The following is a 25,421-nucleotide window of genomic DNA, read 5'->3' as shown; positions in this document are numbered from 1 at the left end:
AAAAAAAAAAAAAAAAAAAAACCAAACCAAAACAAAACAAAAAAAAAAAAAAAAAAACCCGCTAAACGGTAGATGCCTCCTTTGTGCTTTGTTCTCTGTGCCATCCATTGTCTTGGCCAAATGGGGAAAAAGAGGGAGCTCCAGTCTATGGGGGCAGGAGGTGATGGGGGTTGTAAACCAGTGGGGTTCTAGCTCCTAAAATATTGGCCCAGAAAAGACTCAGGACTTAGATTTTTCCAGCCAAGCAGGCTTGGGGGCCTTACTGAATTTCCAAGAAGCATGCTGTAGAAATTACAGTAAGGGAGGAACCTGCTGCCACACAGGGACACAAGGAAAGGCACCCCAAACTTCCAGGTGGTGGGGAGAAAGGCTATCTTTGTGACCAGACTTTCTTTAGGGCAGGGCCGAAGCAGGCAAAGACTTCCAAAAGTCAGACCACTGAGTGACCAAAAAAAAAAAAAAAAAAAAGTTCCCAATGATCAGGCTTAGACGCTGGAAGCCAAGCATCCTAGCCTTGTGAAGGAGCAGAGAGAGACAAGAGATGCTAAACTGGCTCCAGGCTTTCCAGTGTGCAGCTAAGACCTAGTAGAATCTTGGCGCGGACAAAGGACCTTAGACGACTAGTGCTCCTCGCCAGGACTATGGCGCGAACCTGCACTAGGTTGTCCAATGAGCTATTTAGGAGAGGTCAGAGGAGCTAGACGAGGGTACTGCACAACTAGGATTCAGGACACCAGCGTCTGTATGCGTGTGCGCTCTTGTCAAGCAGGGTCCTGGTGTCCGCGCTGGGCGGAGCTTGCGTGCCAGACCCCGCCCTGCTCCTACCCGCCTCAGAGCGAGATAGCACCCTGCCACCACCGCAGGGCAGCGCAGCCACTTCCTGCGACCCCCATTACGTGCACTGCTCAAAGCCGCGGCCTTAAGTTTGAGGTTTTTAAGAATCGAGTGGCAAAAATCTGCAAGCGACTTTTTCTACGAAGTCAGCGGTGATTGGAAGGCCCAGGGGACTCCCGATTGCTCGCCGGTCACAGCGTTCCTGCAGGGCCCCCAAAGGTCTCCGCCGCCTAGAGAAGCAAAGAATCCCTGGTTCTGGCCTTTTGGGCGTTTCAGGATAAAAGGAAAGAGACTGGTATCTGTCCACTCACGTTTTATCCCAGCTGCCTTTTCGGTGCAAGGGCTTTCGAGCCCACGCGAAGCAGACCCTTCTGCGCTGGGAACCCACGCTGAGCGTGTTGTTCGGAATCTAATACCAGCCCCGCCCTGGCCCCGCCTGGCCCCGCCCAGGTCCCGGACTCCACCCCGAGCCCACCTCTCCTGTCCCGCCCCACTGCTCTCAATCCGCAGGCGGGTCGGCTACTCCGGAGAGCCAGAGCAGATACTAGGCGTACTGCTGGCGCTGCCGGCCTCTAGCGCTGCTGCTCTTGCCCGGCCGGGCGGCGGGCCATGTTCCGGGCTGTGGCCGCTGCGCATACCCAGGCCTGGCGATGAGAAGCGGCGCCGAGCGCAGGGGCAGCAGCGCCGCGGCGCCCCCAGGCTCGCCTCCTCCCGGTCGCGCGCGCCCAGCGGGCTCGGATGCGCCCCCCGCCCTGCCGCCCCCCGCAGCCAGCCAGCCCCGGGCCCGGGACGCTGGCGATGCCCGCACGCAGCCGCGCCCCCTGTTTCAGTGGAGCAAGTGGAAGAAGAGGATGTCTATGTCGTCCATATCCGCAGCCAGCACGCGGAGGCCGGTGTTTGACGACAAGGAGGACGGTGAGTGAAACCGCCCACTGGGGACTCCCGGGGACAGCCGGGTATTCGGTCCCTGGAGACCTTGTGCATTGTCGCAGGGCGGTCGCGAAGGTGGCATTTCTCTGCCTTGGGACACAGTTGCCACCTGGGTGGGAACGCTTCTTGGGGGCTTCTGTGTTTCCGGAGAAACTATTAGACCACCACTGAAGTCCCCATGCTTCCAGTGACAGGGCACAAGGCAGGGTAGGCTCTATTCCGCCCTGCGAGGTGAGAGGGTGAGAGTAGGTAATCTGGAGGCTCCAGGCTCAGGCGCATCAGCACCCGCATGTTTCCAGTTTTTTTTTTTTTTTTTAAATGGGTGGTGTGCAGGCTCCGTGGTACTTTTAATTCCAGGAGATGCTCGCTTGGTGTGCAGTTTGTGAAGTGAGGTGGCTGCCCTACAGGTGGCACAGGGGCCTGGGCCCTTTAGTTTGCAGTGCTTCCTCCAAGCCCAGAACATACACTGGATTGTGTTGCATAGTCAGCCCTTGCCTTTGTGCAAAGACCCACCCTCAGTGAACTTGGGTTCTGTGAAATCTTTCTGCAAGGATAGCTATTGACCTGGAAGACCTGTGTGTCTTGAGTAGCAGGGAAAGGTAGCCTCTGGTAGGAAGCCAAGGATGAAAGGTACCAGACAGCTAGCTCTGCAAGCACAACAGCTGGGACCATGCTGGGTACAAGGACCTTTTACTTAGTACCTGCTGGATGTGGCTTTGAGGGAACAGTGATGGATTCACATGCAATATATAGCTTTTTTTTTTCTACAGATGCCATAAGGATAATTTTAAATGGTACAATCATGACACATTTGATGTTTTTTTGACATTTTCTTAAAATAGTTGAAATATGCATTTTCATTTGTAGGCAGCCTGCAGAGATATGATGGATTTTTTTTTTTATAATTTTAGAACACAGCTCAGCATAGGAGCCCAAGCTACTTATTCCCAATAAATAATTAAGCATTTAGGAAATTACAATGATCAGAACCCAGGCCTGTGTTGGAGAGCATGTGGGGCTACATGTTGTCATTCCTTTTGGAAATGGAAGTCTTGGGGTCAGACCATTGATTTCCAGGCCTCTGCTGAGTGTGGTCAGCGGGGGAGGGTCATTCAAGTCTGGCTGTATCAGGCACAGTGTGTTCTGAGGTGGTTGGTCACTGTGCTCTGAACTTGGGGGATAGCAGGACATGTTATGCTTTTGTTTTCGATATCAGTATTCAGAGTTAAGCAAGCAAGCAAACAAACAAACAAAAACCCAAAACGCCCAATTGGAAAGCACAGATCAGTAAATGGGTTTGCATCTGGTTTCTGGCTACAAGATGAGTGGTCTGGGAAACATATTTGATTTCAGTACTAGCTGGTGCCAGCCAAGGGCTGGCTACCCTTCCATGTCTCTCCATCTCCAAGGCAGCAGGATGGAAACAGAAACTGATGTAGCACAGGGGCTGTGGCTGGCAGTCAAAGTCCATTCCTTTTTCTTCATGGGTGCTGTCTCGGAACTCAAGGGTTACTGGAGGGGCACAGGAGCAAGGTCAATTGTGCTCATTGTGACTTGGGAACCTAAGCCCTTACTTGCTTATAGTAGAATGACAGAGGTACTGACTGTTTTGGGCCTCTGTGAGATGGTCCACTGATGTGGCTCCCCAGGCCTTGTTTTGTATGGAGTGTCACTGGGGATGCTCATCATTAGATGTGTGTCCCTGGATTGACATACCTCCAGAACTGAACTGGGTTTCGGTGGGTTTGAGAGACCAAGTGGGCCTGGTGGCTCAGAATGTTCTCAGGGTGGGTAACCACTTGTCTGTGTCATTAGCAGGGTACAAACAGGGTCATGATAGATACAGTGTTTCCTTCCACAAAGTGTCTGGTGTGAAGGTGTTAGGTAGGATTCATTAACTAAAAGGGTGCAGCTGGGACAAAAGAGCAGCCTTGAGAAAGGGAGTAGAGCCTGGGCTCCTGTGCATAAGTCACCCCCTTTTCCTGATGGAGTGGGGCCTAAGAGGCGGCCGTGCTGTGCTGGTGACTTGCATGTACTGGAACTGTACAGTTGCCATGGTAATGTGAGACCTTCTGATGAATTTTTTTTTTTAGATTAAAACACCTAATTAATATATCAAATTTGCTCAGCAAAGGGGGAAAAAAGGAAGAAAATAGGAGGGCAATTTAACAAAGTAGCAGGTAAATTGCAACTGAAAGAGTATAGTTGTGCCAAATAGAATCTCAAATAGCCTCTGTTCCTCTGAGTACTCCCCGAACCCTATTGTGCTGTTTCTCCCTAGCAGGTATTTGGGGCAAGTGAAGAAGAATTTCCTGCACTTCTTCCTCAACAGAGGGCTCCTTTTCCTTGTCCATGCCCTTCATTCTCTGCTCTGACTTGTACTAGAAATTCATCTGAAGAGGGAATTCTAGTCACTGCCTTGGTGTTCCTGTGATGCTGAGGGTTCCAGTACCTTCTCACTAGTGTAAGCTGCTGGGATATTGGTCCTTCCCTAGCAGGCAGAGACTTGCCATCTTAGACCCAGCATGGTGTCCCCTTAACAATAGGGAGTTCCTGATAACTGGTAAGGCTTGCTCCCATCCAGAACCCTAGAAATGGATGAGGGTGCCTTTCCAGGGCAGTAAGATGGAAAGCACAGTGTAGGGCAGGGTCCTAAACACTTAAAACACTGATTTAAAAACAAATTTTAAAAACCTCACTTTCTAATTATAGGTTCATCACAATGTATACATTTGAAAAAGAAGTTATTCTTGATGCCAAAGCATGTTCAGCATGGTGAGGTCCCCAAGTGAATGCCTGGGTGCTATCTCTTGGGCTTTCTTCCAGGGATCTAGGAATGCAATCACACCTACAACTGTGTAGAGACACCTTTTTTTTTCCTTTTGTACAGAAATGGGATCACATTCTAGAAGCTGTTTTGTTGTAAGTGGCTTTTATATTTATCAACATGTCACTGACATTTAAGAGGTCGGAAGCATCAGGTGGATGCTAGATTCACATCAGCATCTCTACTCCTGGGTGGTGGATGACATTCAGCGAACACTTTTGTTTTTAATAAATCTTGTTTTTAAAATTTGTTTATTTGTTTTATGTACATTAGTGCCATGCTTACATGCAAGTCTGTGTAAGGGTGTCAGATCCCTTGTCACTGAAATTCTAGACAGTTGTGAGATGCCATATGGATGCTGAGAACTGAACCCAGGTCCTCTGGAAGAGCAGCCTCTTAATTGTTGAGCTATCTCTCTATCCCTGAGTGGGCACTCTTGAAAATGCCAAGCCCTTTCCCAAAGAAGCTGAGGTTCAGGTTGTTGATATGGGCTGGCTCATGGCAAGATTCAAGCATCTCTTTTCCTTCCTTCCTTCCTTCCTTCCTTCCTTCCTTCCTTCCTTCCTTCCGTCTTTCCTTCTTTCCTTCCTTCCTTCTTTCCTCCCTCCCCCCCTTTTCTGGGACAGGGTTTCTCTGTGTATCCTTAGTTGTCCTGGAACTCATTCTATAGACCAGGCTGGACTCAAGAGCACAGAGATCTACCTGCCTCTTCCTCCTGAGTGCTGGGATTAAAGGTTCATGCTACCATATCCCAGCTAGGCATCTTCTTTCTTTCCGAAGTCCCTTTGACTCTGGGGAGCAGTCAGCATACTTTCCTCTGTGTAGACATTACTGCTTTGTTAACCTGATTTCCTGCTGGAGGATATCTGTGAAATACTATAAACTACATGGCCATGAATGTCTTTGCATGATCATCTCTGTGTCACTCAGCATCACTGCCACCTTAGGAAGAATTCCTAGGAATGCCATAGCTGTGTTATAACAGGTAACCAGGGCTGGCTCACATGGATAGGGATAGAGGCTTTGTGTGAGAGGCAGCACACACATACCGTGGCACACATGTGGAAGTCAGAGGACAACTCGAGAGAGTTGGTTCTCTCCTGATGTGGGTTCCAGGGTTCAGACTCGGGTTGTTAGGCTTGGAGGACACCTGCTGAACCATCTCACTAGCCCGGTTTTACTTTTTGTATTGAGAATTCCGACCCACTGAGAATAACACTTGTTCTCAGAGTTGCGAATTTTCTTAGGTTGAATGTGTTGAAGGTGTTTGTAGGCTGTCTTTCAGTCTCTCTGTATGTTGGTTCCATGTCATCGTTGGGCTGTGTCTGGGACTTTTTGACTGGTTCTGCCTCATATAGTTAATGCTGGCTGAAGAGACTACTGGTTCAAACATCCATTTGCTAAGCATTGGTTGTAATCCCAGCACTTAGAACTCTGAGGCAGGAGGATCATGAGTCCGAGACCAGGCTGGAGTGTGTAATGAGGCTGTTTAACAATCAGAGAGCAGACCAATCAACCAAAGTCTATCCATCCTGAATATGGATACTTCCCGAGACCCTTGCTAGTCTTTGTAATGTTCTAGGTAGTGTTCTAGTGACTTTTGTTGGGTGCCCTGGGAGGTATGTCATGCCACTTGCAACCCATGGCTCTAGTTATACAGTGACACTTGCTACTCTTGTTGTTATCCAGAGCTCCAGAAGCAGAGAGTGAGGGTCTGAGTCCCAAGCTGCTGGCTCCTACTCAAGCACTTCTGTGTTTCAAAGTGTCCGTTTGGCCCAGTTTACTGAGAGATTTTGTCAAGGTAGCTGTAGCCTTGAGGGGTGTGTGTGTGCAAGCCAGAGGACAATGTTCGGTGTCTTAGGTGTTGTTCCTCAGTCACTGACCGTGTGTGTGTGTGTGTGTGTGTGTGTGTGTGTGTGTGTGTGTGTGTAGGTTAGAGGACAACCTTATGTAGTGTTCTTCAGGTATTTTCCACTTTTTGTTTTATCTGTTTTTGAGACAGGGTCTCTTACTGGCCTGCAGTCTGCTAAGTAGGCTAGACTGGTTGGCTAGTGAGCTGCAGGGATCTCCTCTCTGCTTTCCCAGTGTTGGCATTTCAAGTGTGTCATCACACCTGGCTTTGAAAAATGTGTGTCCTGGGGCTCGAACTCAGGTCCTCATGTTTGCATGGCAAGTACTTTACTGACCCAGCCCTTCGCCTCTAGCTCTGTGGTAATGGAGAGGAGGACTCTTGTGTAGCTCAGGTCTGGCTTGTTAATGATTCTTCCCACCCCTGGAGAGGTCGTGGTGTCCATAAGTCTTTGGCTGAAGATAATGAAGATCTTCCCTGGCTGCAGCCATGTTTGAACAGCCCCAGGTGTGGGTAGGGCCTGAATTGAGGTTGAGAAGGAAGGCATATGGTCCTGGCCAGTGGCTCCTCTCTTGGTCACTGTTTCCTGCTTCTTTGGCTGTTTGCTCTTGAGTCCCTGGGCTCCAAGCACAGTACATAGACCCAGGAGGATCGTAGGATGACTGTGGAGCCCAGTGGTCCTTTTCTTCCCAGCCAATGAGGCTCCTCTAGAATGGACTTGGGACCCACTGTCAGGCATTTTTATGTAACAAATGTCATCTCTGTGTGTCTATCCATCTGGTTGTGCAGTTTACAGTGCTAAAAATAAGTCAGCTTTTTGTTTAAAAATTTAGCCACCTAGTTTTCAGTTGAGAAGCAATACAGGCAGCATTGGAAGTCATTTTTTTTTTGGAGCTTCTCTCTGCTGTTGAGGCTGAAAATGCTGAGGGGGGCCTGTGGGAGAGCATTGTTTCTAAATAGTTGGATTGGCTAGCTCACATAGATTCTCAAAGCATCTTTGGTGTCTGCATGCCCCTGGGGGGAGGGGTTTAAAGACACAGATTCTGGCACATGGGGGGTCTAGAGGCCTGACAGTATCTCCAGCCAGATTCCAGGAAATGTCACTGGTCCATGGATACGGTTCAGACAACAAGAACTTTGAGTATACAGTGAGAATTCAGCAGATGTATTATTGAGTGAGGTCAGGGAGCTGGTAAGACCTGCAACCCTGGGCCCTAATAAACTACTCATGGTGAGATGGATGCCCACCTGACTTTTGCTCTGTGCTGGCTCGACAGAAGACACATAGCTATGGCTACTGGCACTTCTCACTGAGCTGCCATTTTCCCCCACTGTTACTAGAACTTGTAGTCCGTGTGCTATTTTACATTTTGCCCCTTCCAGGCTTTCAGGCCACTTCTTTCTCATGTGGAACCAAAACATGGCTGGCACATTGTGTCCATATGGTCCATTTGCCCACTACACCAACAATCTGCCTCTAGGTTGGGCCTTAGCATTTGTTCAGGACTCCCACTATAGGCATGACTGCTGAGAGGTAGCTGATGTGTTGGTCACTGTGTCTTTGTTTGCAGATGTAGCATAGGATGGATGTGTGTTCCCACCAGTCTCCAAACCAGTGGGTGGTGAGGGAGCTGTCCACACTGCCACTGGTCCTGATGCTGAGGCCTGGGACCCTGTGGTCCTGGTCATGTTTCCTTCCTTGGAAGGACGCTCAGAATTACATTTGTGGTTCACTTTAGCAGAACAGCTGTGGCCTCTACCTGTGTCATTCTTCTTTTCGGTGTTTCTGTGCTCCTCCCTCTGCTCTGTGCCACAAGCTCCAGGGCTACTGAGCCTTTACTGCTACACTGACACATGACAGGGGCCTGGTCTTCTCAGCCGTTCCTCTTGCATTGGGTATGGTGTTGTCTCCCCAGAGTGAACATGTCATTCTGTCCCCAGAGCTCCCCAAGGTGTCCCGCTCTTGCTGAGGTCAGACCGGTGCTTCCATCCCACCTCAGTCAGGCAGGGACTCTGTGCTTGTTACTCTTTTCATTGCTGTAACAAAAAGCCACTTAAGAAAGTATTTATTGGGGAATAGAAAGACGACTCAGTGGTTAAGAGCACTGACTGCTACTCCAGAGGGACCTGGGTTCAATTCCCAGTTCCCACATGGCAGCTCACAACTGTCTGTAATTCTAGGATTCAACACCCTCACACAGACATACATGCAGGCAAAACACTAATGTACACACACACACACACACACACACACACACACACACACACACACACAGCATTTATTTTGGCTCACAGTTTGAAGGTGCAGTTCCATCATGGCAAGGAAGGTAAGGTGGCAAGAGTTTGAGGCAGCTTGGTCATGTGGCATTTGCAGCCAGGAAGCAAGCAGGGATGAATGCTGGTGTTTAACTTTCTCCCTTTTATGTTGTGCAATGATCTCAGCCTGTGGAGTGGCACCACCCATAGTCAGGGTATGTTTCCCACCTCAGTTAACCAAATCCAGAAACTCCTTCACAGACATGCGTAGAAGTTTGTCTCTCCTGTGATTCAGATCCTATATCAAATTGTTGATATTAATCACCACTGTCCCACATGTTCTAGAATTGCAATGATCAAAATTTAGGATGATATGGGGAAAACTATAATTAATACAGTTTTGTTAGTTTTAAAAACTAAAATGGATATGTCAAGTGACCATGGCACATAGGAAAAAATCTACCTGCTTCATCAAAAGCTCAACTTCCCATTGACTTGAAACCTGACGTTTAAAAGAATCAAGGCCTTTAACAGAGGTCACCATGTCTGGGAAACAAGCATAGACTGGACACTTGCCAACCTGCCTGTGTCCAGCTATGAGGCAGAAGTTGCTCCTATCCCTGTTCCCCCAACCGTGACCTGGGAGCCCACACCGATCTCCAGCATGTTTCCTCCTATACTCTGGCCCGCGTGGATTGTGTGAAACCCCAGCTCGTTGTTATTTCAGTTCTGAAGCCAAGGAGATGCTGTAGGTGGGAGGCAGTGTCGCCCCCAATTTATTAAAAATAGGAACAGGCACATTCCACTTTTTCACAGTGATTTAAGAAGTTGACTTTGGAAAGGTTTCTGGGCTTTTGGAATTACCATATGACTCTTTATGCTTCGAATGCAGAAGACTTAACTGGTGACCACAGCAAGAAATAAACAGCATGTGTGCGGAGTGTCTTTGAGTTTGTCATGGATGTCACTGGCACTTTTCAGCATTTGTGTGTGTGGTATTTTGTTCTTGTTTCTGACATGAGGTCCTGAAGGTAGCAAAGGGCTCAGACCAGCTTTGAGTTCTGTCTTCTTGGCACCACCACCTTTCCATAGGTGCCACACTCACTTGTCATATCTAGCTTTGGAACAGTATACTGCTTATGGCAAGATCATTCATGGGCCCTGACAGGAACCCAGGCACCGTGTCTCTCAAGGTAGACTCGCTTGGTGATCTGGGGTTGATCATGCTGGTTTTCTATTCCTGATAAGGCACTCCAAAACATAGTGACTTAACAAATATTTTTATTGTTTCTTGTGATTATGTGGCCAGGGAGTGTGTGACATTCATGGGATCATGGGGCTTTCTCACTCAAGAGTCAGAACCCAAGAGTTCCTGCTGCTGCTAGTGTTAGGGCATCCTGCAGCTTAATGAGTTGCCTCAAGATCTAGAGTCCTACCAGTACACATTGTAGTCATTTCCTCGAGTGGCCTCCATAGCAAAGCTGCTCATAGGTCTCCCCAGACTTTGATAAGTCCATTGGGATGCTCATCTCTGAGGGCCGCAGGGCTATGGGATCTGCTTCCAGTTTCAAGTCCCCACCAAATGAATTTCCAGCCTCTGAAGTCACACCATGGCAACCTCATCCTTCTAGAAGCAAGGAACTGAGCATATACTAGGCAGGAGAGTGGGGCTGGGGTTGGGTGTAGCCTTCTGAGGTCACATCCTCAGGAACCTGAGGACACATTTTAACTCAGTTGTCCCCATGGTCTCAGGCTTATCACACCCAGTAGTCTCTGTGGTGGGATATCAGGGTAGAAGTGGAAGATGGTGGGCTTCTTGAGGAGCAGGCTTGATGCCAGAGTCCCTTCTTCTGTGTCTGATGTGGAGGTCAGTTCTAGATTCCACTTGGACCCGGGAAAGAAGCTTCACAGGCCAAGGTCCTGCTTGCAGGTGGGCTGAGGTTGCTGTGGGTCAAGGCTGGCTGATGGCAAGAGCTGAACAGGGGCAGGGAGTAGCTGGGACAGACTGGAAGTGCCGTGGTCAGCACGTTTACCCACAGTGAGTTTCTTTTGGAGAACCTTCCCAATACTGTACAAGGCCTCTCCTGGCAGGGCAGACATGGGCCAAGCATAAGTGTTAGGTTACAGATATGCACAACCATGCTTTGCCTTTCGTGTGTGGCTGGAGATCTGAACTCTGATCCCTGATGTTTATCCTGCAGGCACTTCTGACTATGCCATCACCTCAATCTAATGACTTTTTTTTTTTGTATTAAGGTTACTTTGTATCTCTAGAGTCATATTTCTGCTCCAGGGGCAGAAAAGAGGGGTTTATAAAACTCAGGGACAGAGAGGAAGTAAGGGAAAAAATGAAACAAAATGGAGAGAAGATACAAAAAGGCTTTAAAAGTGGTGGCAGGATCCCAGGCTCTGTGTGTCCCTGCTCTCCTCAGGACCTTCTGTCAGTGTTGGGTGGTGTCCCCAGCAAGAGGGGCTGAGAACCGGAAGTGGGTGAGCGGTGCTTGAATGGACTGGCTATCCTGAACATGCAGGACACAGTTGCTGCGAGGGTGAACCCTAGGTGCTCTGAGCTGAGATGACACCTCAGAAGTGTCAGCGTGAAAAACTGAATGGGTCTTCAGCGACTGAGTTTGGACCAACCTATCCCAGAAGACTGGAAGAAGGTGAGGATTGCCAGCCTGGGTCTGGGCTTGGTACGGGCACTGACAGGCAGGGTGGGGTGGGGGCAATCTGGGAGGAGCTGTTCTGGATAGGGGGATGCCCAGGCCCTCACCTCAGTCTCCTAGATCATACCTCCCTCTTCCCATCTCAGACACCCCTCCGGGTCTTCTTTGCCTAACTTGACCCCTGTGCTGACCCTCACATTCCTTCCCTGGGGTCATTGAAGCCGACCTGTGAGCTCTGCTTCTATACAGTGATCAGGCACCTAGGGTCGCCTGGGACATTGGCTTCTAGCTGCTGACCTAGCATGGTTATTAATAGTGTCCCCTTTCCCTCATGACAGTGTCCTGGTTTGGGTGATAAATTATATAGATTCTCTACTTAACTGCCAGAGACTCGCCAGACGATTTCCCCCCCTTTATAGCTTTTTCTTATGTAATGAAAGTGACAAAAAACTTTAGAAATCCATTGTCTTACGTAATCCCAGCACTCATGTAGCAGCCATCTTTTGTTGGTCGTCTCTCTGTCCTACCCACAATTCAACATATATGACACACACGTTCCTTCTTAAAAACTTTTTTCTAATAAATTCATTTTAGAATATTTAGATTTGCAGGAAAGCTGTGAAGCTGGTAGAGATCCTGTATACCCAATGTCTCTTTTCTTTCCCATTAAGATCTTAACATTAATGTGGTATATTTGCAGTCTGGTGTGACAGTACACACCTGTAATCTCAACATCCCAATGTTGAGGCGGAGGCAGGGGAATTGTGAGTTTAAGGCCAGCCTTGGCTACATAGTGGGGCCCTTCTCAAAACAAAATGCAGTGTATGTGAAAGCCAGTGCCACAATAGGGATACACTGTGATGAGCAAACTCTGTGCTGTATTCAGATTTCTTCAGTCCTCCCTTAATGCCCTCTCTGTCCCTAGGCCCCTACCTGGATCCCATGTGAGGTTTTGTGTTGTGTCTCCTTAGGCCTGCCATGGTTGTGGCAGCATCTCATGTCCTGTGTTCTTGATTGCCACTCACATGTTGTGTAGCACACCCCCAATCAGCAGTTAATCCATCTTTTCCTCAGGATTAGTCAGGGGCTGTGGTATTTGGGGAGGAAGACCTCAGGGACAAAGGAGTATTTGTCATGATTTATCGAGAACTCACACAGTCCATCCACACCATTCATGGTGACACAGATTAGATCACATGGCTGAGGGGCTGTGTGAGTCAGCTTTTTGTTACTGTAATGAAATACCTGACCCAGGCTTCTGTTATTAGATCACACTGTTGGAGGCTCAAAATCCAGAATTGGGCAGGAGGAAGGACCATTGTCTTGACTCTGGGGAGCAGTGGAGCGGTTCACAGTAAGGAGAGAGAGAGAGAGAGAGAGAGAGAGAGAGAGAGAGAGAGAGAGAGAGAGAGAGAGAGAGAGAGAGAATGCAAGCATGCAATGCATACACAAGCTGGTGAGCCATGAGTGTTTTGTGCTAAGATGTTCACAGTCACCCTCTTGAGGGAACCCCTATTTCTGCATAGAGGATTTGGCTCTTTTCCAATTGTTCTGCTGTCTTCCATTTGTATTATTGTGTACTTATAGACATTTGTTTCATGGGGTGGGACTATGATCCAGCCCTATCTAGTGTGCTGTCAGCCTTGCTCTCCTGATTCTGTTGGCGTGCCTCAACAACATTGTGGCTGCTTCTTGTTGAAAATGTTCTTCATCCTGGCACACATTATTCCTGGCTTAGCCTGCATGTTTCCTGACCCAACCCTAGGGTCAGCAACCTCTCCAAGGAACACTGGCTTCTGTTTTTAGAAGGATGTTGTAGAAGCTGAGATTTATATGCTGGGCGTGCTCCTTGCTTCTGGGGACAGTTGTCTTTAAACTCCGAGCCTGGTTGTATTACCTGCTTAAGAGTTTGCTTTTCCCATTGCTCCATTCATTCAGCGCATCCTGTTTTCTCTGCACTCACTGCACATTATTTGTGGGAGTGTGGGCTGATGTCCCACTTTGGAAAACCGTCTGTCTATTGGAGCTGCATTTCTGTATGTCCTATGGGATGGGCAGCTCCTGCTGCCAATAGTAGCTGGCTTGACACTCCCAGTGGGGGCTTTGCTATTTTCTGTAGATTACAAAAGATTCACAGAGCACTCTATGATACTGTGCTACCTAGGACCGGGACAAAACAAGACCTCCATGTTTGAACACAGCCTGAGACATGACATGTCTCAACCTAAATGATGAGCTCCCATCTGGGCAAACCTGAGTGAGAGCTGCTGCTCATATCTCTGGGAACAGTGGCTACTTTACAAGACACAGCTTCAGGTAGCCTTATCACTCCTATGTAAGAGTTATGGAGATGCCAATCATAAGGTCACCCCATATGCTGAGTACATCAAGGCCTTGGTACCCCAAACCTTCTTAGAGTTCATTTACCAGCAGCTGTAAACTTGTCACATGTCCTTTCTAACACCATCTTCCTGAAGCACCTTACATTCTCCATGGTGTGTGTTCTCTCATATTGCAATGAGCTTTACATCACTATCTTTAACCACAGCATGCTTCTGTTGGCTGCAGTGTTGAGCCTATAACCCATCAAATATATCCCCAAGTACAGACCCAACAAGATGTGCATGTCTTTGTCCTCAGAGGCACCAAGGGGAATCCACATGTGGCTCTGTGTGTAGTACTAAGAGTTGGGACCACATTCTTTTGTGTTCATATTACAGTACTCTTTCTTAATGGGGCAGGAGACCTGCTACATATGACATTATGGAACGTCTCATAACCATGCTGCCAAGGAAAGGGGCTGGGCACAAGGCCCCTGCTGCTCATCTCCACCTTGAAGAAAGCTCTAGGGGAGGAGTTTCAAACCACCACCTGAAGTTGGGGCTTGCCTTTCATTTTCTAGCCTCTGATTTGACATCATTCTCTGTGTGTCCTATAAGATGTCCCAAATTCAGCATGGTCAAGAGCAAGTCCTGCAGTCAGGCTTGTTGACTCGTGCCTGCAATCCCAGTACTCAGGAAGGTGAGTCAAGATGATGGCTGTAAGTTCAAGGCTTGTTTGGATTAGAGTGAGACTCTAATCCAAAATCAAGTTCTGTAAAATCACATCCCAACACATCTGCACTTCCTGAACTCTTCCCCACATACGATCCTTGTGCCCCCATGACCCCTGCCTGTAACATCACTCTCCTTTTGTGTAAATAAAGCCTCTCTCAGCTGCAGACCCAGAATCTTGGCCTCCAGGAAGTGTCTTGGTTCTAGGACCAGATCTTTCTCTGTGCCCTTCACGTCCAGACAACTCTACCCAAAAATTAAAGATACTCCTAGACTCTTCAACACCGCTATTAATGGCTCAGGAGAGAATCCGGAATGCAAGCATTTGGGAGTGAAGGTGGTGTTGTGGATTGTGAGCTGTCCAAGGTACTAGATTGGGGAGCATCTGCTGGGCAAAGGGGATGCCTGGAGCTGCAGGATAGAACTCTTAGCTGGGGACTGCGTTAATTTAGTTGTTGACTTGCCATGCCCAGGCTCTGGAGGATGTATGAGGATGAACCATGTATTTTTGTGTCCCTAAAGTAGAGATAACAGAAGTCACCCAGGTGCCAGTCCAATGTATGATTGCTGAGTGAATAGCAATGTCATATTTTTCTCATGGTGAGGAAAATTTACTTGATCCAATGTCCCCATTTCTCAGTACCCCACCTTCTCAGCAGACTTTTTTTTTACTGCTCTCTAACTGTCTTGTGAAGGTCCCTTCTGCATGAGGAAGGCTAATGTTCAATGCACTGACAACCTTTACCACAGTAAGACTGTTTGCTCCTGATAGCCCTTCTTTTTTAACCAATGGCTGATGATGTACATTCCAGGCCTTGGCTGAGCACCCCCAACCCCTGGCTCCATGGCTCCCTCAGGCTGGGCCACCTTCTCTCTTCTTCTCCTCACTCCACTCTCGTGCTAGTGATCTCATGGCTTCAAATGCCGTCTATATGCCAGCGACTTCAAATTTACATCCCCAGCTGGGGCCTGTCTCCCACATCCCACACGTTCTGCCCAGCTTTTGACCTCATGTGATTCTCTGTATGTCTTGAAAAATGCCTCACATCAGCACAACCAAAGCCAAGTCCTTCTCTGGCACCTCCCTGTGTCATCACCACCAGAAGCAATGGCTCCCACTGTTCTTCCCGTGCTGGGTCAGGCCTTTGACCTATCTTCAGGGTCTCTCTTTCCCATGTGTCCCCAAGCCATTCTTTAAGGTATCTTTTTGATTCCATGTTTAGAAGAGTATGTCACACCATGGCTCTCTGCTTTGTTTCCTCCTGTGTTCTGAGCACCATCCTCACCCAGGCTCTGCCAGTGTCCCCAAGAGTCTCCCCTTTGTTCCCAGGGCAGTGGCCCCATCTTCCTGCTCTGTCTGCTTGGTGGCTACCTAGTTTATCTACTAGTCAGGATGGTGGGACACACTTTGGTGACACATTCCTAGTCATTGCTCAGGATCATAGAACTTTCTTCTGCCTCGCATTCCGAGTCCATCTCCTGCCAGGGGCATACCTAATTTTGTCTCTGTCACATTGGCTCAAGCAGAGGGTCAGAGGGGCAGTAGGGCTCTGGAAGGTTTCTTATTGGTAAAGAATTTCCCTGGCCTGAGAGTGGCTCATGGTTTAGCAGTTGGAAAAGTTACAGTGGCAATCTCAGACGTCAGCAGGGACATTCGCCAAGCCCAGGCCAGATGTTGGAGAATGGCCACCACCTGTCCTCACCTTAGCTTAGGTTCACCTGCTCTTCCTCATGCTTTGCCATGCTGCTGGCCACGGTGCACCTTGTGTGTTCTCAAGAAGGTGGCTCCTGAGGCACAGACCTCTGGTGTTCATCACTCCTGTATCCTGAGTGACTTAGTTCCTGGAGCATTGGCTCCGGCCAATGTTGGGGATGGCTGTAGGGCAATGCACATGGGGTGTGGGACTCTGGAGCTGTTTCCCATGTAGTGGAAGGTTGTCAGCTCAAAGTCCCTCTTTCTATATCTCTCATGGAAGGCCCCATGGAATTGCACTCAGCTAGACCTCAGCAAATGGTCCCAGGGTCCTCTTCCTGCCCCTTCTGAGAGAGTCTAGTGGTTCTGTGACTTGAGCTGTGATTCCTGTAACAGGTAGAGAGTAGCTGGTGTCAAATGGTCAAGTGGCCTGGGTGTTTGTACCTTCCCAGCTATTGGGGCCCCAGGGCCTGGAGATCAATCAGCTTTTGGCTGCTCTGCATGCTTCCTGCCCATCGTTTTATGGGTGTGTCTTCTGTCCCGTGCTTTACCACTCTTTGGGCTATCTCGTTATATGGAAAACTGACAAATCTCAGTGCTAGGGCAAAAACTAGGAGAGTGGCCTGGGGGTGGCTGCTTGGATATTTCAGGAGCTGTCTGAGGCTGGCCAACACCTTTTGATAGCCTGAGTATGACTCTTGGGTCTTGGTCACTGCAGGGACACCTTCCTGGAAATCCTTTCCCTGAGGTGGGAAGGAAGCGTTGTATGGAGCTGGCTATGAACCGCATGAGCCCTGTGCTGGGGTAGCTTTTATGTATGCTCAAGGGTTTATTCTGTGTCATGTGCAGGTAGCCCCTCAACCAAAGGAGGGGGGTCCCTGAATGGCTGGAGATGAGACTCCCATGCTGAATGGGTTCCTGAGCCATCTCAATCCAGGTTGGGCCCAGCTCCAGCACTGTAGATAATGGGACTTAGTAGTTCCATGAAGGAGAAGCTCCCTCCAGCGCTGTGGGATGTTGGCAGCATCTGGCCTCTGTCCACTGCCACCAGAAGCAGCCTTTTTTTGTGTTTGCAACTAGTTGTCACATATCCCTGAGAGCAGCTGTGCAGGCAAGTGAAAACCCCGAGGCTTGCCGCTTCTGTAACTGCTGGGGAGGGGTGCAGTTGGCAGCCATGGCTGAGTGTGGCAGGTGGATGTTGTTCTCAGAGCCTGACTATGGCTTACAGGCTCCAGAGACTTCCAGGGCCAAAAGCAAACTGGAGAGAGATGGTCCTGAAGAGGCTGTGAGAAGCATTTGGCCTCATGTGTATCACAGAGCCAGAATAAAGACCAACTCTCCCAGGGCTTATACTAGCTATGTGGGACAGCCCATCCTTGCTGGGCCTGTTTGCCAACTACAAGGCCTGTTTCGATCGCGGGGAAGGGTTCCAGAGAACCAAGCTATTACCGAGGGTCTGTGTGAGTGTATGAAGGTGTGAATGCATGTATAAGCATGAGAAATGAATCCACAGAAGAGTGCATGTGTGTATGTTTGTGTGCATGGGTGGTGGTGCGAGCGTGAGCATTCATAGTATGTAAGAGTATGCATGGAAACTGAGGTCAGTGGTTTCTGCAAGGAGCCTTGGCTGGTAGGTTGTCCCACAGTTTGCAGGCCAGGATTAAGCTGGGGCTCCACGACGTAGGTTCTGCTATTCTGACCATCACACGTGTGGATACCCTGTGCAGGTGCCTGTGGTGGATCTTGCTATCTAGAGAAGTCTTTACATGCTGAATCTTTAAGAAGAGGCTGGAGCATCAAAGTGCTGTGTCTGCTTGGACCTGAGGCCTGAGACAGTAGGTTCTATAGCAGTCAGAGCCTTTGGATCTAAAGTATAACCCCCCACAAGCTGGGGAGGGGAAGAGAGGCTGGTGAGAAGCCTGTATGAGACTCACCTCAGGAGCTCTGCCTTCTGCTTTCCTTGCAGGTGTTTGTGAGGCGTGTGGGAGGTGGACGCCCCCTGACATACATACACACATACCTCTTTAGGCTGCCGAGACAAGCAGTTAGGCTGGTAATATGTAGGCCCATGCTCTGAATTCACCAGCTCTGCAAACTGAGCTCCAGGGTAGCAGTCATGGTGAGAGATGGAGGGGGATGGTCCTGGGTACCCTGAGCCCTAGGAGTGGCTTCTTTACATGCCTATTCTTGGTAGTGATGCTTCTCAATTCTGGCCCAGTGGCTCTGCCAGAAGCCCACATTAGCGGTGCTGGTGGCCAGGTGAGAGTGCATTCTACTTTGTGTGGGTGACAAGGACCTTTGCTCATGGTGGAGTTCAGTCTTAGGTGCCTGTAGAGGAGAGTAGATGGTATATGTTGTATTACTAACCTCAGGCTAGTGAGGGGATTTCTGCATGGTTCAAGGCCTACTTCTGTCAGCCAATGGGGTGATGATCCATGGTACTGCCCATTCTCATCTGGGAGCCTGTTCCTTGGAGGCAACACTGAGTCTTGGCTTCACTCAGCTTAGCCATAGGCTTATTAAAGGCTGACAAGAGAGGTGTCTTATCCAGAGGATCCTTGGGTCTCTGGAAGGCGGAGCCTGCCCCTTCACAAGAATCACACACATCTCAAGGCCCCATATGTGCAGTCTGGGAGTAGACACAACATGGACTGATAGAGTTCAGAGGGTCTTTCTAGGCTTTGGTCTTGTCTGTGGTGGTGTCCAGTGGGCTCTACTATGGTGTAATCTCAAGAAACCTTCACTAAAACGAATGAAGATTCCTTTAAATTACACTTGTAGTACCCTAGAGAGCACAGCCTGCTCCTCACAGACTGAGTTAATTGGGAAGCTCGGAAGTTTCTGTTAATTACACCTGCTGTCTAGCAGGCTCTTTTCTCACGAGTGCAGTTCTCTCTGCTGTCTCCCTGCAATGCAGTGAGCTGCCAATGAGTCATCAAGGTGAGATGGATGAGGCAGAAGTTCCCTTCCAGGTCTGGTGGTGCCTTGCCCATGCTGACTTCCTTGGGTGTCCTGGGTGGTTGCCACTTGGTGGTTATCCCTGGGTGAATGTCTGAATGGATATCTGTAGATTGATGACCCTGGGTGTCTCTGGAGAAAGAGCTCAAGCCGTGGGCCCTCAGGGCAGCAGTGCCCCTAATGCTTCAGGCTGTGAGTAAGAGGGTTCCTGAGGAATCACCCAAACGGCTTCTGGAGGCCTTGGCTTCTGAAGGGTTTCTGATGGCATCATGAGTGTTAGTTCAGATGGTCCAACCACGGGATCTGTCTTTCTGCTTCAAAATTGTATCTTTTATGAGCTACATGAACTCCTTCCTACACACCCTCAGCAAACAGACACTCTCCCAGGAATCCTGAGGCAAAAACACACTTCTCTACCTAGTTGAGAAAGTTGAGAGGCCAGGTTATGGTCACTCAAGACTTCACTCAGCTTTGCACAGTAGGTATCCAAGACACACTAATCAAGTGTCACTGAAGTTAACTAAGCTGGGCTGGAAAGAGAAGAGGCAGTTGATAAGGAAGGACTTAGAGCAGGCACCAAGGCACCCTGTGAAAGTTTGGCCATGTGAATGTCATAAGACTTGAGATGTGGTGTGTCATGGAATACTGCTGTTACTAAAGGACCACATTGTGATCCTGAGAATGATGTTTCTGCTGCACTTACAGACATTCTCAGAGGTAAAGACCCAGGACCTCTGGCTTTGGGAACAGTTGCATTTCCTGATTTCAAATAATATTGACTATTTCTTCATGTGCTTATTGGTTGCTGTGATGGACTGAATGCTTGACATGCTCCCCCACCCCATTCATATGTTGAAATCCTAGACCCTGAGACAATAAGTACTGGGAGATGAAAAGGTCATATGAGTGGATCCCTCCTGATGGAATTAGTGTCCTTATCTATCATATGGGGGTGATGGGTATGACCCAAAAGTGGGCCTTCATCAGCCATGGCATCTTCTAGACTTGACCTTGTGTTTCTGGACTCCAGAATCATGGGAAAGAAGAAAAATATATGTTTAGGCTACCAGTGCATGGTCATTTGTTGGTAGCCTGGACTTCAGTGCCATTTTGTGAAGTGCATGCGCGTAAGCTTGCATGTGTGCATGCATGCATGTGTGTGCATGAGTTCACATGTGAGCATGTGTGTGTGTGTGTGTGTGTGTGTGTGTGTGTGTGTGTGTGCCTTAAATTCATATTCTAGTTCCTGGATGAATATATGAGATGATCCTCTCTCCCATTCTGTTTCTCACTTTGTTCTTTTAATATTATCTTTTGATGAACAATATTTTCTAATTAGTGGTTTCTTCATTTTTGTCTAAGAAATCTTTATTTGTTCTTCAATCAACTGTGGTGCTCAGGGTCAAACTCCATTCCAAACTCATCACATAGAGCTCCACTCCCATCCCCTAAGGTCTAAGATGCATTTAGATATTACGTTTGTGCACAGAGTGGGAGTTAGGATGGACTTGCATAGACGCTCATGTTTCCCATGTGAATGTGCAGTCATTTTAGCCCTTCTCACTGGAAGGAATTGACTTTTCTTCTCTGGATTGCTTCTTGCCTTTGGCAAACCGCAGCACATAAATGTTTTTTTGTTTTTGTTTTTTGCATTTTGTTTTTTATTTTCTGACCCCTTTTCTTGTCTTTCCTTGTGCCAGCAATACACTGCCTTGGCCATTTAACTTTACTGTAACTCTTGAATGGAAGTAGTAGTATGTATCTTCCAAATTTGTTTATTTTCCAAACTTATTTTTAAGATTCATTTTATGGACATGAGTGTTTTGCTTGCATGTATGTATTGCACCACATGTGTGCTTCGTGCCTCAGGAGGTCAGAAGAGGGCATCAAAGCCTTTGGAACTAGAGTTATAGACATGTATGAGCTGCCATATGAGTGCAGGAAACCAAACCTAGTCCTTTATAAGAAAAACAAATGTTCTTAACCACTGAGCCATCTCTCCCAATCCCAAACTTACTTAGACCATTCTAGGTTCTTAGTATTTCTGTGTAAATCTGAATCAGTTTATTTTGAAATCACATAAAAGCTGCTGATGCTTTGATTGGGATTATATTAAATACACAACCAATTTTAGAGAGCAGATTTCTTTATTCCTATCTATAGTATATCTCCCATCCATGTATTCATACACTCACCCACCCATCCATCCATTTATTCATTTATTTTTGAGACAGGGCTAGACTGGAACTCTCTTTTTCCATTTATTTAGATTTTCTTGACTTTCTCTGACTAGTGGGTTGTATCTTCTGGTAATCAGGTCATACACAAATTTCTTAGCAATTATGGTTATTTGATGCTATTATAAGTAACATTTTTTCATATGGTTTTTTTTTGTTTCCAATACATGTGAACACAGTTGATTTCTAAAATCAGTTTTATTGAAGTATGGTTTGTTAAAAAAATTCAACCCCAAATCAGTCATCCTAAGGATTGTTTTTTATTTTATGTTTTGTGGTCAGGGTGTTCTTATGTATTCTTGGCTGGCTTGGCGTTTGCTAGTAGACCCAGCTGGCCCTGAACTTATAGAACTCTGCCTGCTTCTGCCTCCCAAGTACTGGCAGTGAGGAGGTGAGTGGCCACACCCAGCTTTCAGTAGATTTTATCAGAATCACACCTCAAAGTACACTTATGAGGCTCCCTGGACCTTTTCTTTCTAATGGCCTAATGTATGTGTAGCTATTTACTGATCATAGAAGTCATAACTAACATAGAGGTCCACTAATGCTGTGCACACAACATTCTTTTTTTTTGTTTGTTTTTTTGAGACAGGGTTTCTCTGTGTAACTTTGTAGATCATGCTGGCCTCAAATTCACAGAGATCCACCTGCTTCTACCTCCTGGGTGCTGGGATTAAAGGTCAGCACTACCACCACCTGGCCTAGAAATAGGTGCTTTCAACCACAATAAAGGTGTGTGTGTGTGTCTATTCTTTTCAGTTCTTATATAGTTTATTCTTTTTTGTACATTGCTAAGAAATATTTGCCCAACTCAAGGTTGCAAAGGTTTTCTTTTGTTCCTTTTTAGTGTTTTATAGCAATTAATTTTGTTTGCATTCCATATAAGATGAGGTTGAGTTTTTTTTCCCCTCATTTCTCCCTCTTTTCTCCCTTTCCTGTCTAGTGTACATTTGGTCCAGCACTGTTTGTTGAAATGAGATGACTGGGTGTATTTCTGGCCCTGCTGATGGTCATTCTTTGTGGGGAGAATCTCTTGACCTAAAGAACTTGGCAGGGCTGGCCTTCTGTTATCAGCTGAGAGTCTGAGACAGGCTGATGATAACTGGCTCCCGACAGTTGACTGGTGCTGTGCCCTCCTGGGCCATCTCTAAGCATCACTGCTGTGGCCCCAACTCTGTGGTAAATAGGATTCCACAGATCTGGCCATTGAGAAGCTGTGTTCAAGAAACTATCTGGACAAACCGGGCAGTGGTGGTGCACCCCTTTCATCCCAGCACTCAGGAGGCAGAGGCAGGTGGATCTCTGTCAGTGCAAGGCCAGTCTGGTCTACGGTGTGAGTTTAGGACAACCAGAGCTACACAACACAGAGAAAACCTGTCTTGAAAAACAAAACCCCAAAAACAAACAAATAAAACAAACCAATCAAGCAAGCAAACAAAAAAACTATCACGACACCTGTTCAGAGAACAGTGTGCCTAGCTAACTGTTTCTGGCACCCAGGGAAGGCCAGGGCTGGCACACTGCTCCATGAGGACACGTGGCTCAGGAGGGGCTGCGTGGTGTGTTACTTCTCTCTGGAGAGCGGCAGTGGGTGGCTCTGTGAGGCCGTGAGGGTGCTGCTAGATCATCAGCACCTCTGAAGTTCTGCCTGATTATTTTAAGCACAGCCCGGCTCTTGCTCAATGCACTGACTGGCTGGAGTGTTATACAATTTAACACCTCCCCCCACCCAGCACGTGTGGTACCCCCAGACCTGTAAGATACAGATGGTGACTCTACTCTCAGGCTGCCTTAGCAGGAGGCACCCCACATTGTACCATGTGCACAGGTGGCCATCTGGCGGCTCATCTGACCACAGCCCTCACTGGAGAGTCAGCTCCCATAGAGATGCTCTCCAGGGAGTGTGTTCAAATCCTTCACTTGCTGGCCCAGGTTCCTCGGGTTGGACTGTGATGACCACTGTTTGAGTGGAACCATGCTGACCAAAGTTGGTATTTTTCTCCCTGGTATTTCGGGGCTTCTATGGACCCCTGAGTCAAAACCAAAGGACCCTCAATTGTTCTGCAGTTCATGTTTTCACTTGATAGTAACAGATCTGGGACCTTCCTGATAGTAGTAGCAGCCCTTACCTGGGAGACATTTTCTCAAGGTAAAATTTTAGTTTGTAGCTACAGAGCAAGTTCAAAATCAGAGAGGGCAACTTGGTGAGACCCTGTCTCAAAATGAACTTACAGAAGAGGACTAGAGATGTATCTCTGAGGCAGCAAGAGGTCCTAGGTTCAATCCCCAAACCCATCAAAAAACAAAATCACAACAACAGCAAAACAGCAAAAACAACCAAAAAAAAAAAAAAAAAAAAAAAAAAAAAAACCCATAAAACTGTAAAACACCCAAGAGTTTCTGAAGATGGTAATTTCCAAATTGAGTATGTGTGTTTATTCTTAAAACTTCTTTTTCTTAAAAAACATCTGCGGTTGTTGGTTCAGGATGACAGTGGGTGCGCTATATGGCTGCCTTTTCCCCAGTGGGGAGGGGCACAGGAAGGTGAGCTGGGGATGGTTGGGGCTGTTTCTGTACAAGCTCAGCAGGCTTCTGTTTTAATTGTCAGAATCACTCCTAGGAGACATGAGAGAGTGCTACTAGCCTCACACTCCAAGGAAGGGTCCTCGTGTTTAAGTTCAGACATGTGCATAATAGAGATGGGAAGTAAGGCTCACACCATCTGTTCATGCATATCTCATGCTCTTTTGTTCATATGTATGTCTTTGCATACATTTCTTCATGTGTCTTTCCATGTTTCTTCTGTGTTTTACACATATGCATTTATGTATGTATGGTTACTACATAGAGCCTCTAGTGTACACGAAGAGAGGCATGAAAGGTGTTCTGAATTTCTGTAAACACTTCATGTTGTCATGGTGCAACTTTCTAATCAGCCCATCAATGGCTTTAAGACATAATTAACATATATAAAATAATGAAAACATAAAACATAATATTTTATTAATCCTTTGAGAATTTAACACATACGTACAATTTAGTTTGATAATATTCACCACCAGCCCTCCCTCAACTCCTCCAGATTTACCCCACTCCCTATCCTAACTTCACAATTATTTATTTATTTATTCATGGTTTTACAATCCACCAATTCCAATTTGTGCTGCCTGTATACTCGAGTGTAGGGCCTTCTGCTGGAGCATGGTCAACCTACCAAGAACCGAACACCTAAAGAAAAATGACTCTTTTGCCTCTGGCATCTGTCAGCTGTGCTTGAGGTCTGGGAGGCCCCTCTCCTTTCATGCGGGTTTTTGTCAGGTCTGTTTAATGTACTCCATCTAGTCTAGTCTCCTCACCCCTTTATATTTACCTTTTTTCCCCTTCATGTTACACTATACCCACATGTACATTTATTTACACACCACACACACACACACACACACACACACTATTGGCTAGATTCTACATATGAAAGAGAACATGTGTTCTGCCTGCATGTATGTGAACCATGTATGTTCAGTGCTTGAGGAGACCAGAAAAGGGTTTTGGATCCCTTGGAACTGGAGTTATAGACGGTTGTGAGCTGCCCAGTATGGGTGCTAGAAGCTGAACTCTGGTCCTCTGGAAGAGCAGCACATGCTCTTAACTGTGGAACCATCTCTTTAGCCTAAATCTACCCTACTTTCAATACTGTATTCCACGTTGGGGCTCTATCACAGGAAAATAACTGACTAGATGGGTCCCAGTTCTAGCTTTGTAGTTCCTAGCTGTGAGTATTTCTGTCGTACCCAGTGAGATGGAATGAATTTGAGGTTGTGAGTTTGTCCACAATATTACCCCAACTTTTGGTCACTGATGATATGCCATCATGGTGTGTGGGTTGCTGTTAACATGCCACTGTGGTGTGTGGGTGGCCCATATAGACTGTGAGCTCTGTTTCATTTGGTAAGTCAAAGCAGTGTCTTCTTGGTATTTCAACTGCATTTAAACTGGAGACAAGGTAGGATATAGGCTCCTACCTGACATGTGACTTTTATAGATTGGTCTCCATAGCATCCGTACTTTCTCTGTTGGTTTTTTTTTTCTCACTGATTGGCACAGGTCTGTTATACTTTAAG

The 25,421-nt window shown here is 47.4% G+C and overlaps 1 protein-coding gene across 1 annotated transcript in view; it reads left to right on the top strand.

Moving 5' to 3' along the window:
• Nucleotides 1-1,113: 1,113 nt before the first annotated feature.
• The window catches only part of Stk32c (serine/threonine kinase 32C), a 77,902-nt gene continuing 53,594 nt past the window's right edge, over nucleotides 1,114-25,421 (top strand). Inside the window, exon 1 of the mRNA XM_051193271.1 lies at nucleotides 1,114-1,749. Coding sequence (XP_051049228.1) covers nucleotides 1,485-1,749 — 265 coding nt within the window. The 5' untranslated portion in view covers nucleotides 1,114-1,484. The remainder of the gene's footprint in view (nucleotides 1,750-25,421) is intronic.

This window comes from Phodopus roborovskii, unplaced genomic scaffold, assembly GCF_943737965.1.
Source record: "Phodopus roborovskii unplaced genomic scaffold, PHOROB, whole genome shotgun sequence".
NCBI lineage: Eukaryota > Metazoa > Chordata > Mammalia > Rodentia > Cricetidae > Phodopus > Phodopus roborovskii.
Note: the sequence above shows the minus strand (reverse complement) of the source record. Positions and strands in the feature narration are given on the sequence as shown.